The sequence below is a fragment of the Hydra vulgaris genome, chromosome 05 (genome assembly GCF_038396675.1).
Source record: "Hydra vulgaris chromosome 05, alternate assembly HydraT2T_AEP".
In the NCBI taxonomy this organism is placed as follows: domain Eukaryota; kingdom Metazoa; phylum Cnidaria; class Hydrozoa; order Anthoathecata; family Hydridae; genus Hydra; species Hydra vulgaris.
The window spans coordinates 36,436,384-36,462,238 of NC_088924.1; the positions used below are offsets into that span (position 1 = coordinate 36,436,384).

The window sequence follows — 25,855 nt, forward strand, 5'->3', positions numbered from 1 at the left end:
GCGGATACAGTATTGTTTGGTGGTTGAGATAGATAAGTATAAACATTTATATGTTTATAATTATCATGTCAAATAAGAATACTTTGCAAAAATTGTAACAATTGGAGCCGGGGAACAAAAAAAACAAACCAAAGTACGCTGCATCCGCCCCTGGTATAGAATATTGTTAGCATTAAACTTTCTTGAAAATTTTATGAAAGTTTCTTGAAAATGTAAAACAAATATTATACACAAAAACACATACACAAACACACATACACATATTTAATGTGTATGTGTGTGTAATTCTTTTTTTTTTTTTAAATTTGGCTTTCATTAAAATGTCATAGTACAATTATATGCCGTATATATGGTGTTACAGTTAAAAAAATTCCAATATCAGCATAATTAAAATATGAAAAACATTCACATATATAAATATAAGCATATATACACTTACACATGTATAGATGCGCACATATATAAACTGCTAACAATTAAACATAAGCTAGGATCTGAATAAAGATCACAAGATCTTGTCGTCAGAACCTTATAAAATACAAGCAAAATAAAGACAAGTATAACATGCAATAAAATAAAGTAAAAATTAAAATAAAAAGTCATAAAATCCAAGTTAAATAACAATTTTCAAAATATTAGAAGTATATTATCAAGTGAAAAAATACATTTTTTTAGATTGAGCTTGAAAAGATAAAAGAAAGTTGGTTGATCGCAATTCCGCAGGACAATATTATTCCATAGGTGGAGTCCATAAGAAGCAATGCAAAATTGATTTAATTTTGTGTGACAAAACGGCTCATGTAAAAAATTTATGTTCCTCACATCGTATTTGTTGTTAGGTTTGAGTTTGAAAATATTATTAAAAGCGGTAGGGGATAAATTATTTCTCCATAAATATACAAAACATAAAACTTTAAAAACATTGAGTTCAAATAAATTTAATAATCTCATTTCAGTAAAAATAGGTTTTGTATTTGTAAAACGATCAGCATAGTTAATTATGCGGATCGCGTGTTTTTGATGACAATAAAGAAGTTTTAACTTACTTTTTACAGTACTCCCCCAAGCAGTGTTAGCGTAATTTATGTAACTGTGGATAAAAGAGTAATAAAGTTGGCTTAAGCAATTTTTATTAAGGTAGTTACGAGCTTTATATAGAATCCCAATGTTTTTTGAAATTTTAGTAGATACATTATTAATGTGTTGATTCCAGGAGATGTTTCATCGAGATAAACGCCTAAGAATTTTGTAACGGAATCATTTTTATTTCAATTTCGTCTATACAAAGTTGCGGCAAGTTTGTTGGTAAAAATCGCTTTTTTGTATACGAATGGAATAGAGTCCATTTGGTTTTATTAATATTTAAAGTTAGCTTATAACATTTAAACCAATTTGATATATGTTTTAATTCTTTATTCATAGTGGTAAAAAGTTCATAAATATTACTGCTTTAGAGGAATAGATTGGTATCATCTGCGTACACGATACTTATAAGGTTAGAAGCTTTATTCAAATCATTTATATATATCAAAAAAAGTAGCAGATCGAGGATTGAAGCTTGAGGAACCGTCGTTGCTAATTACAAATTGTTTTCTTTTTGTTAAGTAGCTTCTAAAGAACATTACCTTAAATTACATAATATTAAATTTTATGTAGTAAAATATAATGATCTACTGTGTCGAAAGCTTTTGATAGGTCAATAAAGATACCTAGCAAGTACTGTGATTTTTCAAAAGATTTTGAGATTTTATGCACAAACTGGATTATCTTCTGTTGAGTTACCTTTTTTTAAAGCCGAATTGTTTGTTATATAGTAAGTTATTTTTGTTGAAATGTTTGTCAATTTTATTAGACATTATTCTTTCTAAAGTTTTTGAAAATACCGAAAGAACAGAGATGGGACGATAGTTGCTAATATTTGATCTGTCGCCCTCTTTAAAGATTGGAGTAACTTTAGCAACTTTTAATTGGTCTGGGAATATTCCTTGATTAATAGAGGCTTTAAAAACTTTAAAAAGAACATGTTTTAATATACCGAAACAGTCTATAACTACATTTCCATTAACTTCATCTGCTCCTGTTGCTTTGTTTCTTTTCAAAGAATTCAAAGCTACATCAAATTCCTCAAAAGATAATTCTGAGGTTAACTCATCAGAACAAATGCAATTATCCATAGGTATAAGGAAATCATTAAAGGAAGCCGTCGTATTTGGAATCTTATTTGATAGGGAAGGACCTATCCCAATCAAAAATTTATTAAATTCATGGGATATGGCTCTTGGGTCATATAAACTTATGTTATCAACTTTAATCATCTGCGGCAGAGAACCAAAGCATGATTTTTCTTTTCCAGTAATTTCTTTCATAATTTGCCACGTGCGTTTCAAGTCGTTTTTACATATATTAATTAGTTCTGAGTAGTAATTTCTTTTTAGGCTTTTACGTATTTTTTCAAATAGATTTGTAGCTTTTATATATTTTTTTTCTAACAGATGTTTTCGTTTTTAGATATTTAATATATAACTTCTGTGTAATTTTTGACGATTTTATTATTCCCTTCGTAACCAGGGACTTTTTGAGCTTTTGTTTATTTTTATTATTTTTTTAACAATCGGAAAATTAGCGTCATAAACAGAAAACAATGTTTTATAAAATGTTTCGTAGATGTTTTTTGCATTGTCATTAAAATCAATATCATTCCGACGGAGTAGAGATCTTTAAATAGTTCAAGTTTTTTTTGTCTGAAAATGCGTTTTTTTACAACTATTGGGGTGTTAATATTTTTTTCTAATATTGAGTTTAAAATCAGGAATATAGGAAAATGATCGGATATATCAGTTTTTATGATACCTTTTTGAATATCTTTATTAAAAATGTCTGTTGTAATGATATTATCTATTAGGGAAGCCGAGTTTATTGTTACCTTAGTTGGGCGATTAATTAAGCGTATAGATCCTGTTTCAAAAATTGTGTCATAAAATCTTTTAACTTTATGGTCATCGTTATAAAATAAACAATTCATATTGAAGTCCCCAATCACAAAACTTTTTTTTTCTGCTTCACTTGTTTTCACGACTCGTTGTAAAAACATGCTTAGGTTTTCGCTCGCACCATCAGGTGGTCGATAACAACAGCTTAGAATAATATTTTTTGTTTTCTCAAGTAAAAGTTCAATAGTTAAAACTTCTTTATCGCCATCGGAGACGCTTAAATCATTTCTCATGTTATAAAAGATATTTTTATGGACATAAATTAGAAATCCTCCACCCCGTTTATTCGTTTTTCTTTCTTGTGAGACACTTTTAAAATGATGAATACTAAAATTATTGTCAAAATCGTTTAATGTAACCCATATTTCAGTTAAACAAAAGTTATTAAAAAGATTTTTTGTTTCTTCTAAAAAATCTAAAAGTTTTTCTAAATTCCGATTTAAACTTCTTATATTGAGGTGGAGAATTTTAATTCGATTTGAAGCTTTTTTATTTGCATTCTGAAAATTAAATCCTTCCTATTCTTTAGGATAAAAATAAGCACAATCCGTGAATGTATCGCCAAAAAAAATTATTATCTGGATCTATGTTTTCATCAGAGGAAAAGGGGTTTCCTTCGAAAAAATTAAAAGCAATGGATTCAAAATCATTCAATAAAGCCATGGTTGTTAAAATTAGGTTTCGTAAAATAATATGTATATGTATATAACGTTAATTTACATGCCTATACGGCGATCATCAGCCATAAAATACTTCATTAAAAACAAAAATATACTCAAGCTTCGTTTATGACTTCGACTGAAGCCAATGGAAAAGGTAAAGGTAGGGCATGGTAAGGGAAAGGGTAAGGGTTGTGCCTAATGGCTACTCAGTCACAGAAAAAAAAAAATCCATTTTCGAACTACTTCAAAACAAGTGATGAAGATGTTAGAAAAGCAGCTTTGCTAAAAGACTTCGTCTTCCGACAAAAAAGATGCCCAAAAAATTTCAAAAGCGCGATGTACATAGCATGACATGTTTATCCTGAAGTTGCACCAGACCTTAAGCTAAATATGGGTAAGACAACTTGGCACGGTTTAAACAAGTGCAACCCAAACAAGTAATAGCAGCAGAGACATGAGGATAACCAGGGAAGCTTGCATGTGTTTGTTAGCTCTATTGTTTTTATTCATAAAAAAATTTTACTTACAAATGAGTTATATTTAACTAAATTACTATTTACTGATCACTAACTAGTACTTAATAAGTTAAATAAACTAATATTAATAACTAATCAATTAAAGAACAAGTAAAAAGTAAAACCTTAAATATATTAATTTAAAACTTTAAAAACGTAGTTTTCAGTACAACATAGTACTTAGTACTAATTACTTAATTACTAGTAGTTACTTTTTATTTACAAAATTTAATTGTTGTACTCATTTTTTTTGTTTAAATTGGTTTCAAGTCTTTCTGCGAATAATTTTAATGGAAAAGAATTGTGGCAACACAACAACCTTAAGACTCTATGTAGGGGAAGGGCACCTATGATGGCATACTTAACTTTGAAGCTTCATTATTCAGTATCCTGAAGACCAATAATAAAAGTTTTGATATGGATACATTCCTTGTTACATCTAGAACAATAATTACCCTGGGAGTTTTCATCAGTTTTATTTTTTTATAAGTTATTCTTATTGTAAAAAAAAGCACAAGTATGCCATCATAGACAACCACTGCTTCTATGATGGCATAGGGGAGGATGGGGCTAGTTAGGATCGAGGGTAACTTAATGATTTCATTTAACCTTAGAGTCTTCCCTCAGAAAAGCCAGAAATTACTCGAAACCATCCTAATTTACCATTTCATACTACACACCAGCATTGTAAAATTTTGCGCATGCGCATAGGATATATTGCATTTTATGTATTTTTTGGACCAAAAAAAAATTTTGGAGCATCGCTTTCTTTTAACTTTACTTAAAAATAAGTTTTACTTATAAAAAAAAAAGGGTTTTCCCAACTCTTTAATATTTCAACACCCCCAACTCGTCAGTATACCATCATGGGTAAAAGTCATCATTTTCATTAAAACAAGCTGTGTCTGCTTTGTTCAAAAGATAAAATTAAAGTAACTATTCCATTAAACGCACAAAACTTGAATATAAAATGCATGAAAATTTCATTTCTGCACAGTTAATAGTAAAATCACAATCTTAAATATATGAAGGAAATAAAACTACAACAGAGAGAAAGTTTGGTTAGAAAACCAAACTTTCTCTCTGCAGACTCGTAAGCAAAAAGCCTTTCTTTTGAGCACACTTTCAACTTGTCTATGATTGGGAAAAAAGACTTGATTTTAAATTTTTCATTGCCACTAAGAAACACTTCATTCTTGCTATTTTCACCAAACCCTAATTTGCGCGTCTTCATTCTTTTATTTTCATGCTTGTACTGATTAGAAATAATGATTGAAAACCTTTTATCGCTTTCTTGAATGTCGAGAAAATTTTCACGAACTGACGTCACATATTCCAAAAGAGATTTAAGCAATCGAACACCAAGATCCAGATCTTCAGTTTTATCCTGAAGTTTCATACTAGTAGCATCAAATCGTAACATTATTCTGTGCCATAGCTCCGTCATAAAAGCAACATCCAGAGTTTTCATTTTTTTTAAAAGTGCAGTGGCTTCGTTTTGTGACTGACGTTTTTCATCTTTATCCAGAATAATTGGTTCTAATGTCTTAAGAATATGATTGTAATTTGAATGTAAAACTTTTGTAGAAATGGCTCTTGCTGACCACCTTGTCCCACTCAGGCTTTTAATGGTAACTTTCCTGTCCTTTCCAGCACCACCTACAAGACCTGAACAAACTATCAGCCATCTGTCAGTTGAAGAAGCACAGAACTTATACAGCGATTGGAGAAACCCAAAGAAACCGGTTGCAGCCTCACAGCTGTCAACAGCATTTACGCCAACTAATTTTAGAGAATGTCCTGCACAAGGAATAAGTTCAATGTTTGGGTTCTCATTTTTCAGTAGTGCTTGCAGGCCTTTGTATTTTCCTGACATGTTAGATGCATCGTCGTATGATTGACCACGAGCATCTTTAATGTTTTAGCCAAGCTTGTCTAATGTTTTCTTGACAGCATCTGTCATAGCTTTTCCGCTATGTCCGCATGAAGATTCATATCCAATAAATCTTTCTTCCACAACAGCTTCCTCGCTCACATATCGAATGATTATTGCAAGTTGGTCACAGTGTGGAGTGTCAGTTGATGAGTCAACAATCAGTGAAAAGTATTTAGCACTGGCAATTTCACTGCTAATTGAATTCAGAACTTTTTTTGCCATTAAGAAGACAATTTCCTCATAACTTGTTGATGAAATGTATGAAACATTTCCTCTGCCCTGGTTTCCTTGGCTTTCTAAGTGTTTAGCAAGGAATGGATCAAATTTTGCCAAGAAATCCAAGGTCCCAAGAAATCCAGTAGCGCTGTGCTTCTTTCAAATCCGTCCACAATGCTGGGTCAGATTGACATATTAACAAACTGGACTAAAACAAAAAACAACGGTGCAGCTTAAGTTAACGATTAAAGATAATAATAGGTTTAATAATATTACTCATAACGAAAATAATAACAATAATAATAATAACAACAATAACAAAAGAAATAACAATAATGGTAATAACAATAATAACAATAAATTTAATTATTTATTCCTTCCTCTAAATTCCATGAAATTCTTACATATGATACATTTTCTTGCTGCGCTGTTGAATTGGATAACACCGATATATTGTTCATTGAAGAATTATCTGTTACGTTCTGCAATTGTGAACTTTCTGCAGTTGGGTTTGATTCAGTTGACAAACATTGATTCTCCTCTATGCTTTATCTGGAGATCGGAAAAAATTAGTCAATTTTGAGACTTTTTTTAATGTTGTTTGTTGTCTGTCACATTTATTTTTTTTCTGTTTGCGTTTTAAATTTCCGCTTAGATATTTTCAGTACATTATTGTCCAATTATTCCAAAAATAATTCTTTAATGGTAAAAAAAAAAGAAGTAAAAAACTAATATTTCAAAAAATATATAAAATATTTAATACATATTTACCAATAAATATAAAAAAATAAAAAAACAAACAACCATTAATTTAAGTGATATTATTTGTTCTCAAATAAAATTAAAAATTCAAATCAAAATGTAAATTCTTGATAAATAATTAAGCAGTTTAGCATTTAACTTGTAGCCGTGTTCAAGTTCGAACTTTTTTTTAAAAATTTAGAGTTTTTATTTTTAATTACATGAGAAATTAATGGAATTAATTTAATTAGAAAATATCAAAACTAATTTTCTTAAAAACTAATAAAATTAGTTTAGAATGTCAAGTCATATATAATAATAAAAATAATATAAACGTTAAAAATTTTTGGGGCCGGGCGCCTAGGCTCCCAGGAACCCGGGTTAATCCGGCATTGTTAGTAATACTAAATGGTTGGTAATCGTATACTGCTAAAAAAACAAACTTTAAAATTATTTGCACCACCATCATCTTCTGCATTTTTGGAGAGATTGTTTTCTGATTATGGAAATATTTATGAGAAAAAGCAATCAGGGCTGTTACCTCAACGCAAAGAAATGCTTTTGTTTATATATACTAATTCAACTAAATTCATAAATGAGCGATAAAATCTGTATTTCTTGTGCTTAGTTTTTTCTTATTTATTTGAATTATATGAATAAAATTTTCTTGAACCAACTAACATTAGATTATTTTAAAAGATTAACACATTAGAATTTGTATTCTAGGTTCTCTTATTCTGTTAATTACCAAATAGTTTGATCAAGTCTAAACTGTATTTCTTTAAGACTTCAGCAATTGTTAAAAATTTTTTTTTTTCTTATTATTAGTTAACATGAAATATCCGGCATAGCAGACCGGATTATTATCTAGTGGAATACCGGATAACAGATAATATACAAATCCAACCCGGATATCCGTTCGGATACTCTACCCGTTACATCTTTAGCCTGTATGCAATCATAGTGACAAAATTATATTACTTTCCCCGTGTTACATTCCTAAAACGATATTTTTTAAAAATTTATTTTGCACTTTTTTTTTGAAAATTTAAAACGGATTTAAATAAAACAGCTAATTCCTTTACGTATGCTATATAAGCATTCAGGAATTTCAAATATTTTATCTAAAAACAAAAGTTTTTTTTAAAACTTATTTTAGTGACGTAATTTATAAACTTGCTGGTATAGAACGTTGGAAAATTTTATAGATAAAACGATAGAGATAAAACTGTTTTAAAATACTTTTGAAAAATGCTATAAGAATTTTAATTCAAATTATAAAGGCATTTGTAAATTTTTTTTGTATGCATTGGTTGAAATAAAAAGTGATAGGTGTCGTGAAACTGTAAGGGTATTTTGTTTATGCTCGGTTTTTATTTCTCTATCTCGGTTTTTTTTTTTTTTTTTTTCAGTTTACAATGTTATTCGTGTTACATAATTCGCAAGTCGTAATACAATTGGTACATAATTTTTCTTTATCTTTATGTATTTTTAATCATCAAACAAAATTAGAAAACCGCCAAACCCTTGTCTCAAAATTTATATATTTTTAATTGTTCTGTGTTAGCAATTTTATTGATGGCAGTTGAAGAAGATTATAATTAAAAAAACACCGTCGACAATAAATAGAATATGAAGCTAAATAAAAAACATAAACGATACGAATAGCCTAAAGTAACTTTGGTACAATATTTATTTACTTAACTTTTAATTACTTTTTTTTTAACGCGTTAAAACTTTTGCGCTGTATTATAATTCACCCATGTATAATGCACACATTTTAAGAAGAAAAAATTTAATTATTTAAGTTTTGAGTAACTTTTAACGAATAATCTCTAACACTAAATATCATTATGGTAATTTTACAATATTGACGTAATTACGGTAGTAATTGATTTTCTGCATATGCTTTTATACAAAAGGTTTCACAATTTGTATTAAGTACAAATATTTTTGTTTTAACTAAAAGTTTTGAAATGTTTTAAGACTTTACTGATTTTTAATTTTTTTTAGAGATATAAAGAGCACTAGTTTTCTTTTAGAAAACTAATGCCCTTAAAATTTAATTCAAAATTCTAATTCAAAACATCATTCAAAATATAGAATAAATATATAGTATAAATATGGAATTCTAAAAGAAATACTTTTAAATAGCTTATTAAAAGCAAACTCTTGAATTCAATAAATATAAAAAGCAAAATAAGTTTTCCCATAATTCATTTAATATATATATATATATTTTTTTTTTGCCAACTAGAAACTCCAAAAAAAAAAAAAAAAAAGGTTCTCAATATTTGCAATTTGCCAACTATAGTTCAAAACTTGCTCCATGTGCCAAATCAAATGCTTGTTTGATGGGGTAATTTCGCCTCTAATTCTTTCAATTTATATAACTTGACTACTAAAAATAAAAAATCGAATTTTTTTTTTGATTGTTAATAATATTTTTATAAGCATTACATACTTAATTTTTTGTTTAAATAATTAGAACAGAAAAAATGGGGTCGCAAAATTACCCCAATAAAATCTAATTTGGGGGAATTTCGCCACCTATGTTATTTACTACATACATTTTTTTATTTTAAATTATAAATCTTAAAAACACATTTACAATCAGTTAAATAAAAGAAATCTAACAATACTTAATAAGTGGAGGCATGGCCATTGATACCGAGACGTATTGAGGCATGTCCCCCCTCCACCTTTTTTACCTATTTTTTTCTTTTTTTTGTAGGATATTTTGAAAGCCGTGAAGACGATCCTGGGGAAGGGGATTTATTTGACTAAAAAAAGAGTTTTGAAGTAACCAAGCAAATTAAAAAAAAATCAATTTACAAATTATAATAGATGAGAGATGAAGAGATAAAAGTTAAAAATTCATTGTTTTCTACATTTTGCTGAGCAATAAAAATCTATATTATTTTTTTTTGAGTCGAGATTTTTCACAAATCCATTTTCAACAAGAATTTTTCTCACATTGCAACCAAAGGTTTTGCTGATCAGTTGTTGCGCTATTGAATGGCTTTTGACACTTTGCTTTACTGCATTTATTCTCTGCTACATTTGAATTTCTGTTTTCGCCGTAGTCATCTTCTTCACTGCCAATCAACAGTTTTCTTTGCTTCGATAGTTGGTTTTGGTTTTTAGCTTGTTATTTAGCTTTTCACTATTCTTTCGCTACCTTCACTTGCTCAAAAATCAATGGTTTTGTAACGCATTTACCTTCGACTACAACTTTGACTCGCTTTTTGGGCTTTTGATTTTGATTTCTTATTTGTAGGTGCCTTTTGGGATCCTTTTCAATTACTTGGCTCGCCAACTGTATTTCTTCTCAAAATAATTGAGGAGTAGTATGGTAGTTGATGCTGTTGATGGAGTTGTTAGTACTGCTTGTGAAGACGTTAATGCAGTTGCTGGTGCTACTTGTACAGATGTTAATAGAGTCGTGGTGCTGGTTTTGGTGCTGGTGGATTGTGAAGCACCGAAAGCTTGAGTTAGCATTTTTATTTTATGGATAGAGACCTGTATTTTCAAAACCACTGACTGCATGTGATTATATGAAAGCCTGCTCTGATGAATGTTACTTTGAAAGCAAGAGAAGAAACGTCAGCTTATTAACATTTCTAAAACCAATTTCTCTGTAGACGACAGATTATCACTCGATACAGATACGAGATTACCAGATTACCACTCGATACAGATTATTACTCGATTCGGGCGTTTACCACTACAGATTACCACTCAATATAGATACCGCTCGATACAGATACCACTCGATTCGGGCTTCAACAACACTAGTAGTGTTGTTGAAGAATTAAGCGCCAGACATTTTTAATGTAGCAGTAAACGCCCGAATCGAGTGGTCGGAAAAATGATGAAGAATGGGATGGTAAAATTACAATATTATAATTTCGACATAGTTGAATTGCTGCCATAGAAACATGAGTTACATGACCATCAGCTATTAAAACTACTCGGCTTTCACAATTTGCATTTTTAAAAGGAATGAAGGTAGAGTTAATCCATTGTACAAATTGATTCTCTTCCATCCAACGAGAAGGGAACACAGTGTAGTACTTATCTGAAGGTCCACCAATAATCTATTGAGCCCCAAAATTTTTTACTTTGTAGACAACAAAAGGTGGCAAGTAATCACCGTTGGCATTGCAGCAGTTATTGACAGTGCAATGAACTTTTTCATTATTGCCTCCATAAATAAGTGGTCGCCTTGCTCCTCTTCTAATTAAGATTGTTTTTAAACCTTGATTACATTCAAACCTGACTTCGTCACAGTTAAAAGTATTTTGCGGTTTGTCCAATACGTCAGCATTTTTGTAAGTTGTTTGAAGTGCTTTTAAAAATCCATTAATCACTTGGTTAGTGCATGAAACCGCTCGTGCTGCTGAAATGCTTAGTGATTCATTTGACCAGCGTTGCACAGTGCCTCACAGCTACGGAAAAACGGCAAAAACCCTCAAATCAGTGTTTCTGAATGGATTTCAACCTTTTTTGGCTCTAAATATATTAAAATTTAATCAGTAACCCAACCCGAAAGTCAGAAAATAATTTTGCACACTTTTTTCAAAATATTTTTGCAAATTTGCAAATTCTGAATTTTTTTCCCACTTTCTCAACATACTATTCTGTCGTTTTTTATTGTACTTATAGAGACAAATTCATAAATATATATATAGTTTATTTACATAAAAAGTGACAAATTTTCATTGTTTTTAAACACTCTACATATAATCCTTTAATAACAGCTGATTTTGTCAGTAAACAGTGAAAACAATAAAGATTACATTATTCAGAAACAAATATCTACAATTTCTGTATGTTGTAACATATATATCATGTAACAATATAATTTAGATTTAAACAAAAAAACTAAACTTAGTGTTTCAGCAAGTTAAGAACTTGTTCAGACAAGGGGTTTCCATTGGAAGATTTGTGTTTTATGAAGTTGATCGACGAAATTTCTGGATCAGTTCTGATCAGCAAATATTGAAATTGATTTTTCATTACATTAAGTTTGGATATTTTGCATGAATGGTTTAACCTAGCATGTCTTATCACTTTATTTTGGGCCTCCTGAGCCTCCTCAGAATAATAACCAATGGGTAGTTCTAGATTTTCAGCAATTGCAGGTCCATGAACTAGAAGTTTGTGAAGAGTTGGAGGCATTCTGTACCAATCATAGTTATTAACTATAAAGGCTAGAGTCTCATTGCAGTATTGGCTAAATCTATCAATATCTAGGTCATACCCTGAACAAACAGCTTGAAGAACTGTCCTCACCCGGAGAATCAACTCAACCTGAACTCCTGTTATGTCAGCAAAAGCCTCATCATGCATGAATACTCTTCGGGCAGTATTACCATCATTTGTATTCCCAAATCCAGTTTTTGGAACATCTACCAGTAAACTAAGTTCTGCTCTAAACCTATCTTGAATAGTTTTTTTTCTAGCTTGAACAAGTACCTTATCTTCGGCTAACGTGACATCTGTCCTTGGAATAGTCATCTCCAGTCTGTAGCCTAAATGAAGTATGTATTCAAAACATTTAATCCAACAATGCAATGATGATAAACCAAGGGACATAGCATCATCATTCACAGGTTTAATTTTAACTAGATCTAGCTTGTTCATTTCTGATGGTTTCGCACCACAAATATTGCAGCTTGCAGATGATTTTGTGTTGGTTAAGGCATTAATCACTTTGCCATCAAACATGGTTAGTTCAACATGAGATTTTATATTGATACTGACTTTTCTTCCATCCGCAAGTGTAATAATCTCAACATAATCTTCCAAATCAGCCATCTGATCACGAATGTGTTTTTCTTCTGGCTTGCTAAGTTCTGTGGTTTCTTTTTTGTATTGAAGACGAAGAGGTCTGCAAAAATGAGAACTATTTAGTTTCTTATTCTCCCAAATTGTTTTACTTTCTACACTTAACTTAAGAGGTACAATTGCAGTTTGGAAAAGGGATTCTTCATTTTTTTTAGCCTCCTCAATGTCTGTGTTATCATACCTTTGTTTATACAAACTTTGGCTTGATGCACCATCAAACCCTGCTTTTAGAATAAAACTACCATTGAGCACATTTTGATCTGTATCCAGAGTTTTTAAATTGTCTTCACTTAATACAATAACTTTTTTAAGAGTATGATTCACCATGGACTGTAATTTACTTTCAGCAGAAGTTTCAGTTACAACAAGGTCCTCTGGATAACAATTACTTTTTTCCTTGAGTAGAGCATGTAATGTTGGATAAATATTGGCATTGTGTTTGATTGAGGAGTTTCTTATCATTTGATACTGATCATCACTGAGATCACAATTAACTTTTAATGAAAGTGCTTCTTTCTCACTCATCATTATCGGTTCCTTGCTGTCCATACTTTTTCTGATTTCAGATGCTTTCTGAATAGACTCTTTAACCACATAAGCAAAGTCTTGTAAATCATCTGATGATTTTGCATTTTTAACAGCAGCCAGAGCTAAAACCTCTGGATCATGCGCAGATAATCCAACAACTCTTGTTCGCTTACTTCTCTCTCCTAGATCTTTCCAATCTTTCTTTGATCGCCCTCCACTGAACTCTTTTCTGCTTACATTGTCAGCTTTCATAGTAATTTGAATTTCGGTTTGCAACCATTTCTTTTCTTTCATTAACAGCCTGTCATATGTTTTGTTTACTGCAATCCACTTAGCTTTCAATTTTATCACCAAAATTCGGATTTTTTCTGTTAATTTTTCACTATGCACTTTTTCACCATCCAAACCTTCTGATATCAAAATTTCCTCATAAAGGAGGTTCACAATATCCTTGTTAGTTATACAAATTTCTCTTACTTTGGGAATCAAGTCTATTATTTTCATTTTGAGATGTAATCACAAAGGCACATATTACTAACTAATTTTTTGGATTTTTAAAAAACTTTTTGCGGATTTCTTATTAATTGCAAAAAACCTTAAAATTCAATTTCTCAAAAACGTGCTACTTTGGGGCGGTTTTTTTTTTCCGGGCATTCCTGTATATATTTAAGATACTTCCCCATCAAAATTCAGGGTGGACAAGTGTGGACATTTTTAGAAAAAGTAAATATTGTGAATTCTATTTTCTGAAAATTTTTAATTTTTTCACAAATTGTGAAATTCGAACATTAATTTTTGGTGTCGATGAAAGTCCAATGTCAGTTACTTACCGGATGATATAATATATATATGATGTTCACCGAAAAAATGAAAGAAAAAATTTTAAAAATGACCATTTTGTGACAATTTTAAGATCTACTTGAAAACTCTAAAATTTCTAGTGAATTTTTGCCCACAAACAACCTGCATATAACAAGCTCACAAAAAGAGTAAAAATTTACAAAATCATAAAAAATGGGTTTACCTTGTTCAGTATGCTTATAACAATCAAGATAAAGTTAAAAAACATCAAAATAAATTTAAAAAATTAATAGGGTTTTTGCCGTTTTTTCGTATCTGTGAGGCACTGTACGTTGTTTGAAACGTAGGTATTACTCGTTTGTTGGCATTTCATTCTTGAATAAGGCAGTTTGATTTGTTTCTTTCAAATAGTTGAACACCACAGATCGAATTTCTGGGAACGATAAGCCGGAGCCCCAGTCACCTAGAACTTGAAGCATGTGAACTAGTAAGGATTCAGTCACATAGCTATGATTTGTTAATGTACCAGCTATCCTTTCTGGATATTGAATTCTTCCTCCTAGTGTCCTTCGAGGTATACAGTATAATTCTGCAGCTTGCTTGCAACTCAGTTCCCCAGCTTTGACTTTTGCAATGTCTTTTTCCATTAGCTCTTTGCTATAATAGCTGACGGATTTTCTCTTGTAGTTTTGCGGCATTGTTGCTGATAATTGATCGATTTAATTAATTTGAATTGATTATAAGACCAACATGACCTGAGAAATTAATTATCAAAACAAGAAGATAGAGATGATATTAATTATCCAATCAAAGCGCATACTAATTATTTTTTTACTTTATTTATTAATTGTTTTCCTAAATCATTTTAATTAGGCATATTAACTAAATTATCTAATCAAAAGCGTATAAGACCAACATTACCTGATAAATTATTTGCCAAAACAAGGGAAATAATATTATTTATCCAAACAAAGCACATTTCTATTTAATATAAATAGGTGGCAAAATCCCTCCATTTAGTATTTCCGTAATAACTTTGGAGCCGATCAATATTAGAAAAAAAAAAACAATACAAAGATTCTTTTAAAAATTTCCAGTATTTTAGGCTTTTAAATTTTGAATGGAAATAAATAATTTGATTTTTATGAGAATTTTAAATTTCCTGTTGTTTTATAGATCATTTTTTTCAATTAATTTTCTTCTCAAGTTTTCACAAAAAGAAGATATTTTTTACATAACTTGATAAGAAATTTGTTTTTTCTTCTAGTAGAAATTTGAATTAAAAAAATCTTATAATTATTAGAGTAAAGTTATAGTTATAAAAGTAGATATACACTAATTGGTGGCGAAATTTCTAAAGTGGCAAAATTACCTCATTTTACTCTCTCACTCTCTCTCTATTGTGATGCAGACCAGTGCTAGTATACTTTTCGAAAAATAAATCAGCTAGAAACAGTCGTCATAATAATCATCTGGAGCACAATTATGTAAAAGGTTTAACAAAAGCGAACAAAATGCTTCAAGCCCTTGAAACCAATTTAACAGTGTTGAATGAACTGTATAGATTTTTGTCTATTTTTGTTCAAAAAGTTAGATCAAGTTTTGACAAAGTTAAAAAAGAAACTGTGATATTAGTCAGCGCCGATTAGCACTCTGCTGACGAGAAACTGTTGAAAAAAAAAGGCGTGAAAAAGCAGACATTAAAATTGACGCTCACTGAGGCATCAGGCTTTACTGGGAGAAGAAAATTGAATGCTGAGATAATATATCATTGTGTTTCAACTTAAAGCTAAGCTTAAAAGTTGAAGGCAAGCTTGTGTTCTACTTTTCTGTTGTTTTTGATTGCTCTTCCGTCTTACAGATCTGGATTCTGTTGCAATTACATCGCACGTCTAAGAAATTTTATAAATCTACCTAAATGATGTGAAAATTTATTTTTCAAATAAATAACTGAATTGCTATATCTTTGTTTGTACTATTAATGCCATTGATACCATTGAAACCAGAAAACCAAAGCATCTGAATTTACTTCTGGTTATTCGGTTAAAGAAATCTGAATCCGTATTCCCTTATATCAAGGTTGTTCCAAGGATGTTTCTCTCTACTGCAGGTAAAAACTATACTAGAGAAAAGTTATTTTCAACTTTGAAAAAGGTGGAAATTTACTACATGTCTAATAGTGTACAGAAATGCCTGTACGCTCTAACCGTTCTTCAAATCGAAAATGTTCTTTTAAAAGAAACCTACGTGGAAGGTATGATTGATCATTTTGATATTAAAATAATTTATCTACTCAATAATGTAATAATATAACCCAGATAAAAACTATGCAGAGCCGTGTTAAAGAAGGGGACTCATGGGGCTGCAGCCCTAGGCCTTTAAAAAAAATAGGTCCTCCAGCCCGTGTCTTTTTTTTTCCTTCAGGAAACCAGATAACTTTTTTTTGTATACTTCTCAGTTTTTTAAAATCATTTTCTTAGGAGCCCAAAATAATATAATAAATATAATATTACTTATGAAATTTTATAATTTTTATGAATTTTTGTGAATTTATTGTTATTTTTATGAACTTTTGTGAATTTATAGCTATGAATTGTTATAATAACACCTATAAAAAATTTAAAGCAAAAACCTTTTTTATAATTTGTAATTGCAAAACTTATGCATTTTTTATCTTTTGAGATAGCAAACATCTTTTTGTTTGGTTTGTATGCAAGCTTATAAGTATATTTCAATTTTTTGATATTACACAGAAGATTAGGTGGATGGGTAGAGTTAGTGTGTACTATCATTTATTATTGGTTCTACAGTAAGATCTGAATGAATTGACAAAAAATTTAGAGTTAACATAATTAAACGATGATAGCGTAGCAATTTATAGAGATATTGAGAATACTTTTAAAATATTCTTAAAACTAAATTTAAATTTTTTAAGGAGACGTTGCGTATAAATTAATAGAGATATAGTATTCTATTTAAATTTCCTTTTTAATTTTATGTTCACTTCCATTACCACAGAAAGTTTGATCTTTGATCGTTAGTATATTTTGAGTTGTATTTAATTGGGACAGAAGTTAGAGAAGGCTTGCAAAAAAGACATTATTCTTGCATTTATTATAAAAAAATGTAAAAGAAATATACAAAACTCTTAAAGGAAACAATAACGATCAATACAATGTCATGTGTAAAAAATTTGATCAGTTTTTCAAGCCAAGTAAAGATATCACGTTAAATTTTTACGAGCACAAAACAAATTAAAGAAAAGAGTACTGTATATTTTGTTACTCAATTAGCAAAATAAGCTAAAACTATGGCTTATGATGATATGAATTACCAAAACAAGCTGAAACTATGCTATTCCAGATTTCGTTGAGACGGTAAGAGATTAATTTCTATCAGCATGTTACTCCATAAAAATAAAGCAAAAACTTCTCAAAGATAAGTCATGAACCTGGAAACATCAGAATAACAAGAAAAAGAAATGTCCAAAAAAATAAACATTTAAAGAAAATATCGACTCGGTTGACCATTTAAAAAAAAATTAAACTTTCCGTGAAGACAAAAAACAAGCAACAGATTTAAAGTCAGGCGCTAATTAAAATGAAGGTGACTCTAACTCCCTGGTAAAACCCCGTTCCTGATCGTCATTATTAGGTAACCGCCACTATATTTACAGCTACAGATCTAAAATCTACCTTTATCTGGCCCTGATGTAATTTTTAGTAGTATGTATGTTTTGCTTTACCCTACTGAATTGTATGTAAAATATATGTAAAGTAGAAAGATCAAATAGTCCCTTGCTTATTTTCAGGATTAACTTATTACAATTACCTACCACACTTACATGTTAGTTTTTGGTCTAATGCAATATTCTTTTTTTAAGATCAAAGAAAAGCCGCAGATTGATTTTCCGGAGGAGATATTGTCTATTTTGACATTATTGACTATATTGAGATATTGTCTATATTGACATTATCTAAGACGTTCGATGGACGTCGAACGGACGTCCGGACGTCCAATGGACGTCTGTTAAAAGTTTTAGGACGTCCGATACCCACTTAACTTCTGTTTATCTTTAAATTTTTCATTTTAAAAATGGGTATTATTAACATTATTCAACTACACGCAACATTTGAAAGTCATACTTGAGTATGTGTGCCCATCATTTGAAAGTATGTGTACTTGAGTATGTGTGCCATATGTTAGTATTTTAAAATTTTGATAGAAAATTTGTTTGATATAGTAAAATAAGGACTTTGGCCTTATTTTACTATATCAAGTTTTAGAACATGTTTTAATTCTAAATGTTGCAAAAGCATATCTAAGGTTAAATAACTTGTTTAATTAAAAAAAAAAAAAATCGAAAAATAATAAATGAATCAAGCAATATTTTTAAATAGGTATGTACATAATATTGCGCCAATATTGTTTGCTATTCGGAAATGTAGCATAAAATTATATTTTTATTATAATATATTACTTTTATAGAGCTTTTTAGTGAAGCTAGTTAAAGTAAAACACTACCCAGTCGGCATTTAATTCTAAAAAGACGTCTTACGAACGTTCAAAAGACGTCTTTTTATATATATATATATATATATATATATATATATATATATATATATATATATATATATATATATATATATATATATATATATACATACATATATATATATGTATATTTTTTTTAACGGTTTTATCAGTTTGATAATGGCTCTTACTATATATGATATATATGTATGATACCGTATTTGATGTTTTAATGCTTATAATATTATTACACATACTGTTAAAGATGTCACTTAAATTTTATATATGTATATATATATATATATATATATACATATATATAAATATATATATTTATATATATATATATATATATACATACATACATATATATATATATATATATATATATATATATATATATATGTATATATATATATGTATATATATATATATATGTATATATATATATATATATATATATATATATGTATATATATATATATGTATATATATATATGTATATATATATATATATATATATATATATATATATATATATATATATATATATATATATATATATATATATATACATATATATATATATATATATATATATTGTAATACCACCTTTTTATTATCTCCGGTATCCTGTTTATACTAAACCTTAACATAAGCTCAGCATCAAACAAAGACAATAGATTTTTGTTTTTTTCTGTTACCTTTTTAGAAAAACAAGACTAGAAAGATTTTTTCCTCTTTTCACTCACATCATATTTCTAACAACTAATAGTCACTAGTAAACTTGATACAAATGTTTTTTTCTGTTAACTTTTTAGAAAAACAAGACTAGACAGATTTTTCCCTCTTTTCACTCATATCATATTTCTAACAACTAATAGTCACTAGTAAACTTGATACAAATGTTTAAAAAAAAATGTTTTTTTTGAAATAATTTATATTTTTTGAATTTTGTAGTTGACAATTTATATCCTGTATGAAGTTTGCTCTGTAGTTGTTTCGGTTTTGAGTGTGAAAAGTAAGTTGTTTTTGGTTCAACTACTCCAATAGAAACAAGAAGCTTCTTAGGACTAAAATGGTTCAACGTTATTTTTGCCTCATGGGCTACTAAATTGTTGATTGTGATTGATAAAACTTTTCCTTTTGTTACAGGTGAGGTGGATTGTACAATATGGGTCAAATTCTTTTGCTCATCTAATTTTGTGCATGGATATTTAAAACCTTTTTTATTTATTGAAAACAACTTCTGCAAAGAACAAGACATTTTTTTGGTTGTGGAAAGATTCAAATTAGTGATTATGATCTATATCTGTATTAGTTTTACATGATACTAGTGGTGGATGAGTTGCTATTTCAGTACCATTTTTACGCCCATTAACACAAATAAAACACTCATATTTCCCACAGAACAACTCTAGTATTATGATCTAAAAGTAATAAGAAGTTATTTTTTTAGTGTAAACACAATATTATTTATAAGCAGAACAATAATAATGCAAAACATAATTGGTTTTTATTGACTTATTTTTTTTATAAAACTTATTTTTGTACTTAAGTCGAACGTTGAATAAAAATCTTTTTGAATCTGTTTTCTTTAAACTCGCTAGATTTTATCTGCAATAAGAACATAAAATATTAGGCAGATCAGGGTTTTCAGTTTTCCCAAAAAAATCACTAAACAAGATTTTCATAACTTTTTCCTTGTTTTCGACCTGGTTTATTGCATTTGGTTTGAATGCATCTTAAATCATTACTTTTTTTCATACAGCATATGCAAAAATATTTTAAAAACTCGTTATGATCTTTAGCAAAGAATTGCATTTCTTTTCTATTCTTGGGAAATAGTTTTAATATTTTTAATTGGCTCTTAAATTTAAGTCACTATAAGTTTGTTACTTAAATAATTAAATAATATCGCTGTTATTGCTTATATGTGTTTATAAATATTGTTAAAGTCTTTTAAAAACAACAACAACTATAAGCCAATCGGAAAATAATAAATATTATTTTACTAAATGGCGCTGCTGCTATTACAGAAGGCAAACAGCTATAATAGCTAACGGAAAAATATTATTTTAGTTCGAAAACATCGTTATTTATAAAACTTCGTTTTGAGTTTTCTCAAAAAGCTACCAACAAATGATTTAAATTTGGATAATTTCAGAATTTACAATATTCAAATTATATTTGTACTATATTCAAAATCAAAAAAAAAATTCATGGGACTTGATATAGGTCTTAGGCCACCTTCAGGGTACCCGTAAACATTAACGGAATAGTAAGACCATTAGCTCCCACATAGTTTCTTGATGTTTTAGAAATGACACTTTCAAGTATTGTACGAACATAAACTTAAGTATATTTATATCAAATCAGAATGTTTCGCAAAAAATCAAAACGTTTTGCAGTATTTTTTGCTATTAAACCTCCTTCAGCTCACCTTTGTGCAAAGCATTCTCATTTGATATAAAAATAAACACATTTAAGTTTAGTGCTTGCACAATTCCTGAAATATTCATATCTGAAACATTATCTTGTGGGTGCTATAATTAAAACCAAATACTAAATTGAGACTAAATGTTAATGGTTCGCTGAGACCAAATAGTAATGAATAATTGAGAATATATATTATTGGATCACTGAGATAAAATATTGATGGATTATTGAGACCAAATAATCATGGATCATTGATACCAAATACTGTTAGACTATTGAGACCAAGTATTGATGAAATAATGAGACCAAATAATATAACGTAGAGCATTTTATAATCATCTTTTTTTAATGACTTTTTATCGTTATAAATTGATAAATATTAATACATTTTTTACATATTCTATATTTCTTTTTTTCTTTTTTTTTTGCATTATACGTTTTAAACTTACGATTACCCCGCATCCTTGGCTACTTTATTTTTCGTTTTTTATTTTAAGAGCAAAAAGTGGTTCAGTATGGGTTCAACATTTCGAACTCTTCTCATTGTAGCAGTGATGTCGTTTGTAGCAATTGCTTTAGCATGTCTGATAGTTGGTGCTGTTGGTAATTCTTGGTGGAAATATATTACTATCAATAGCAATATAGGGTTATGGAGCATCACATCTGGAAAGAACGTTTTTTATAGAACAAATATTTTAAAGTTTTATGCTAATCTGGAGGATCCAAGAGCTGTGGAAAAAGGTTATATTATTAATATAATTATTATTTAGTAATTATATTTTATATTTAATAAATTGTATGTAATCATCTAAATATGTCATGTTGGCTTTTAATGTTCAAATTATTTAATTGTCTATTGTTAGATGTTTTGTTTTTAGATATTATTTTAACTATGATTATCATTGGAGGGGGATTTGCTCTGTTGTCTATATGGAGTGTATTGTTTTTGCTTTGTTGTGTTCAAAACAGATCATATTGGTTGTGCGGTAGCGCAGTCCTACTTCTAACTACATTTATGGCTGGTAGGTAATATCGCAAGTTTTATAAAAGAAAAAGTTACTAAAAGTTTTGAAGTATCGAATTACAGCATCTTACATCAGTTATTATATATCAAAGTATTTGGGGAACGGGATCAAAGTCAGTAACTTTAGTAAAGTTTAAATTTAGTAAAGTTAGAGACTTTAGAAAATATGAAAATTATTGGAAACTTATAAGCTTAAATCAGATAAGGGATTTAAATATCTGATAAAAATCACGATTAAAAAGTACTGACAAATTTATTGTATTTTTATTATTATTATTTCAAATTACTTTTTAATGATAACTACTTTCACTTGATTGTGTTATTTTACATAAGTAAGACGTCTAGCGGACGTTTTGTGCTCGCAGAGTATCTTTTAGGCTCATTTTTGAATTTAGGAGGATGTAGTCTAGCAGCAATTATTTTTGCCGAAATCAATTTTAAATCGGACTGGAAACGATCAGAACATGGATACTCGGCTATTTTAACTTGGATCGGTTCAGGGTTGTGTGTAATTGCATTCATATTTTCAATGTTTACATTTTGTGTTACACCGTCAAATGAATATCTTACTCATGCCTATAATCTAAGTAGCATAACATACGATCGTGAAAAAGGATTGCAAATGGACAATATAGGTTACGACGCGTCTGGTATGCTTGGTTCTTAAGATTTTTTTATTTATAAATCTGTTTGTGTAAATAATTAGATCTATTAATTTTAAAAATTTTAAACAAGCTGCTATTTATTTGTTTTTTTTTTGTCATTATTTTATGCGCTTCTTTTTGGGTTATTGAAAATGAAAAAAAAAAACATTTTTATATGCAAAGTTTTTTTTTTATTCATTTTTATAACAGTTTTTTTAACTACAAGTGCATTTTATGGTGCATTGTTAGTTATACTTCAGGAACTCAGAGTTATTTTATAATTTATGATGCTACTACAGATAATATTTCTTATTTACAAATGCCAAAATACTTAAATTAGCTGCCGAATACAAAAGTAAAAGTGAGTTTTCAAATATGATTTTTTTTTTCTTGTTTAAAAGATAGAAAGTTACTTTTTATGTTTTGGAAGTTCTTTTTTGCCAAAATAATCATGTATGTACATCATTGACATCATTAGAAAGACAATCTTTTGATGTTTTTTAAATTCATTACAAATGTAATTTTGTTCAAGTCGCCATTAAAGATTGGTATCATTTTGCTTATTTAAATATATTAAGAGACATTTACTCATTATTATAATGTTATCATTTATTAGAAAGGAAGTAAAGACAATCACCAGACAGATAAGATTATCCCGTTATAGCATATAATTTTTATAGTAAGTAATAAAAGGGATCTTTTTTAAACACTTTTAAAAAAATGGAATTAGTTTAATAATTGTGACATTTTAAGTTTTTTTTATACTATTAGATCTTAAAAGGATTAAAAATCAATGATATAATTAAAACAAGTAACAATAAATAAATAACCAAGTTAACTTGAAATTATGGAGTTATTAAAATCGTAAGAATTTAGATAAACGTTAAAGAAGACATGTGGATGAAATCTACTGGAAAACATTTAAAGAAATAATGTGACAGGTTTTTAATTGCTAATGATACTTTTAACGATAATTTAAAATTATTAATAAATAAAATTATTAATTTAATAGCAGATACAACAAAGTGCTTTTTCTGGAAAAAATTTTTTTTCGAAAATCTGATTAGTTAAGATCAGTATCAAAATAGCTCCAAGTTTTATTTGTAAACAATTTTATTACATTAAAATTTCAAATGGATTACTTTTAATTGATTTACAAATGGATTTTTTTAAAATTAGATTGAAGCAAACGTATTCATAAAAAAGTGCCGATGAAGTATGTAATCGAATTATTATTGTAATCGAATGATGTCATGGCTACAAAACACTTTCTAATTAATCGTCAAAATTAAAAACTTTGTAATAAAAATTCTAAAAATTGTTAAATCACGCTGAGATATGTTAACATTACCAGCGTGATTTAACAATTTAGCTTACCATTTAAAACAAAATAGTTAAACTACTTAGATCAAAATAAAAATAAAAAGTTAAATAAATATAACACAGAGTTCAATATTTAAAGTCTTGTGTAGAGAAAGACAATCGATGCTTTTTTCAATAAATAGAATATATCAAACATACTAGGGGCTTGGCTAAAAGGTTCATACTTGGGTCAATAGAATATAGATTTTATTGACTTTGACCCTAGTCAGTCTTTTCTTACGCATAAAAAATAATTAAGCAATATTACATTAATCTCAAATTTATATAAGTGGTGAAGATTTTTAAATAAAACCTCAGAAGAGCTGACCAATGTAAGTAATGAAGATTAAAATCTTAAAAGATTTACAAAACTAAGAATTGAAAATTTGCAGAATTTCTCAATTGAATGATAATAAAACTTAATTTAAATTGAACTAATATATAGAACTATATATTATATATAGAACTATATATCAAGGTTTGTTAATGCTATACTATTTTTGTTTTAAGTTTAAGCAATGTAACAAAAATCTGTCATGTTAGTTTCTTACAATGTTAGTTTCTTACAATGTTAATTTCTGACAATGTACTAAACATAAATAAAAATAAAAATATTCGTTAAAAGTTTAAAAACTAATACAATAACAGTTTAAGTTCGAAATATACATACAAGATAAAAAAAGAAAAATTATTAAAAAAATATTATGTATACACAAAAAAAAAGTAAAGTTTTTTACCTTAAATATGTGATATACCCTTAGTAAGGTATAATTTTCTACCTTTTAACGTAGAAAGTTATATGAAAAACAATGATTTTTCGTACAACTTTGTACCTTACAGGTATAACTTTATACCTTAAAAAGTAGAATATTATTAATAAGGGTATATCACATATCGTACCCTAAGGTAGAAATTTCTACCTTTAGTGTATAACTAATAAACTTGGAGATTTTTTTCTTCAATTGAATAAATAAGTTCAAACCTAAGTTGAAACCTAAACGAATTTAATAACTTATAAGAGTTCGAAAACAATACCGTATTTATAATGAAAAGAAAGAAACAGTAACATAAACAAACCAGGGTTTCCCAACCTGGATAGCGTTTCTCGTAAAAGAGTAGTGAAATTAGTTTAAATTTAAGAGTTCAAATGAAGAAATCGTTAACATTTTTTTATTGCAGCAAAAATTTTATTAATGTAATTAACATTTTTCTCGCGTACACCAAAGTATACTCAGTACAAAAATAAGATTAAAAAAAGGTATTTTAAAAAAAATTGAATAAATATTTGTTTTGTGTTTAGATAAAATGCATAAATAAATGCTTAGATATATAACCATATCAAAGATTTTGATTTTGTCTAAAGTTAAGGAGTTAAATTATACAATTTAAGCTAGAAGTTGACAAATATGTTTTGACGTAACATCAAACATAAAAATAAGATATCCCGACGGAATACAAGAATATACCGACGGAATACACAACTTCGACGCTCTATAATTTTAATTCAAAATATGACATTGAGATCTTTTTTCTGCTACTAACTATACTATAAGTTAAAAAATATACAAAAGAAAACCATTATTTAGAAAAATAAAACTGTAAAGAGTTGTA

General features: G+C 28.5%; 1 protein-coding gene across 4 annotated transcripts; it reads left to right on the top strand.

Annotated features, from left to right (window-relative positions):
* Positions 1-1,402: 1,402 nt before the first annotated feature.
* On the top strand, positions 1,403-22,979 carry LOC100207476 (uncharacterized). Of its 4 annotated transcripts, none has more exons than XM_065798055.1 (4): positions 1,403-1,813; positions 21,712-21,955; positions 22,093-22,236; positions 22,634-22,979. In XM_065798055.1, the coding sequence occupies exons 2-4, from the start codon at positions 21,730-21,732 to the stop codon at positions 22,903-22,905; spliced, it is 642 nt and encodes a 213-aa protein (XP_065654127.1). In that variant the 5' UTR covers positions 1,403-1,813; positions 21,712-21,729; the 3' UTR covers positions 22,906-22,979. The 4 variants fall into 4 exon arrangements, with proteins under 4 accessions (XP_065654127.1, XP_065654125.1, XP_065654124.1 ...); XM_065798053.1 differs by lacking the exon at positions 1,403-1,813 and adding an exon at positions 8,239-8,405; XM_065798052.1 differs by lacking the exon at positions 1,403-1,813 and adding an exon at positions 8,457-8,520.
* The last annotated feature ends 2,876 nt before the right edge of the window (positions 22,980-25,855 follow it).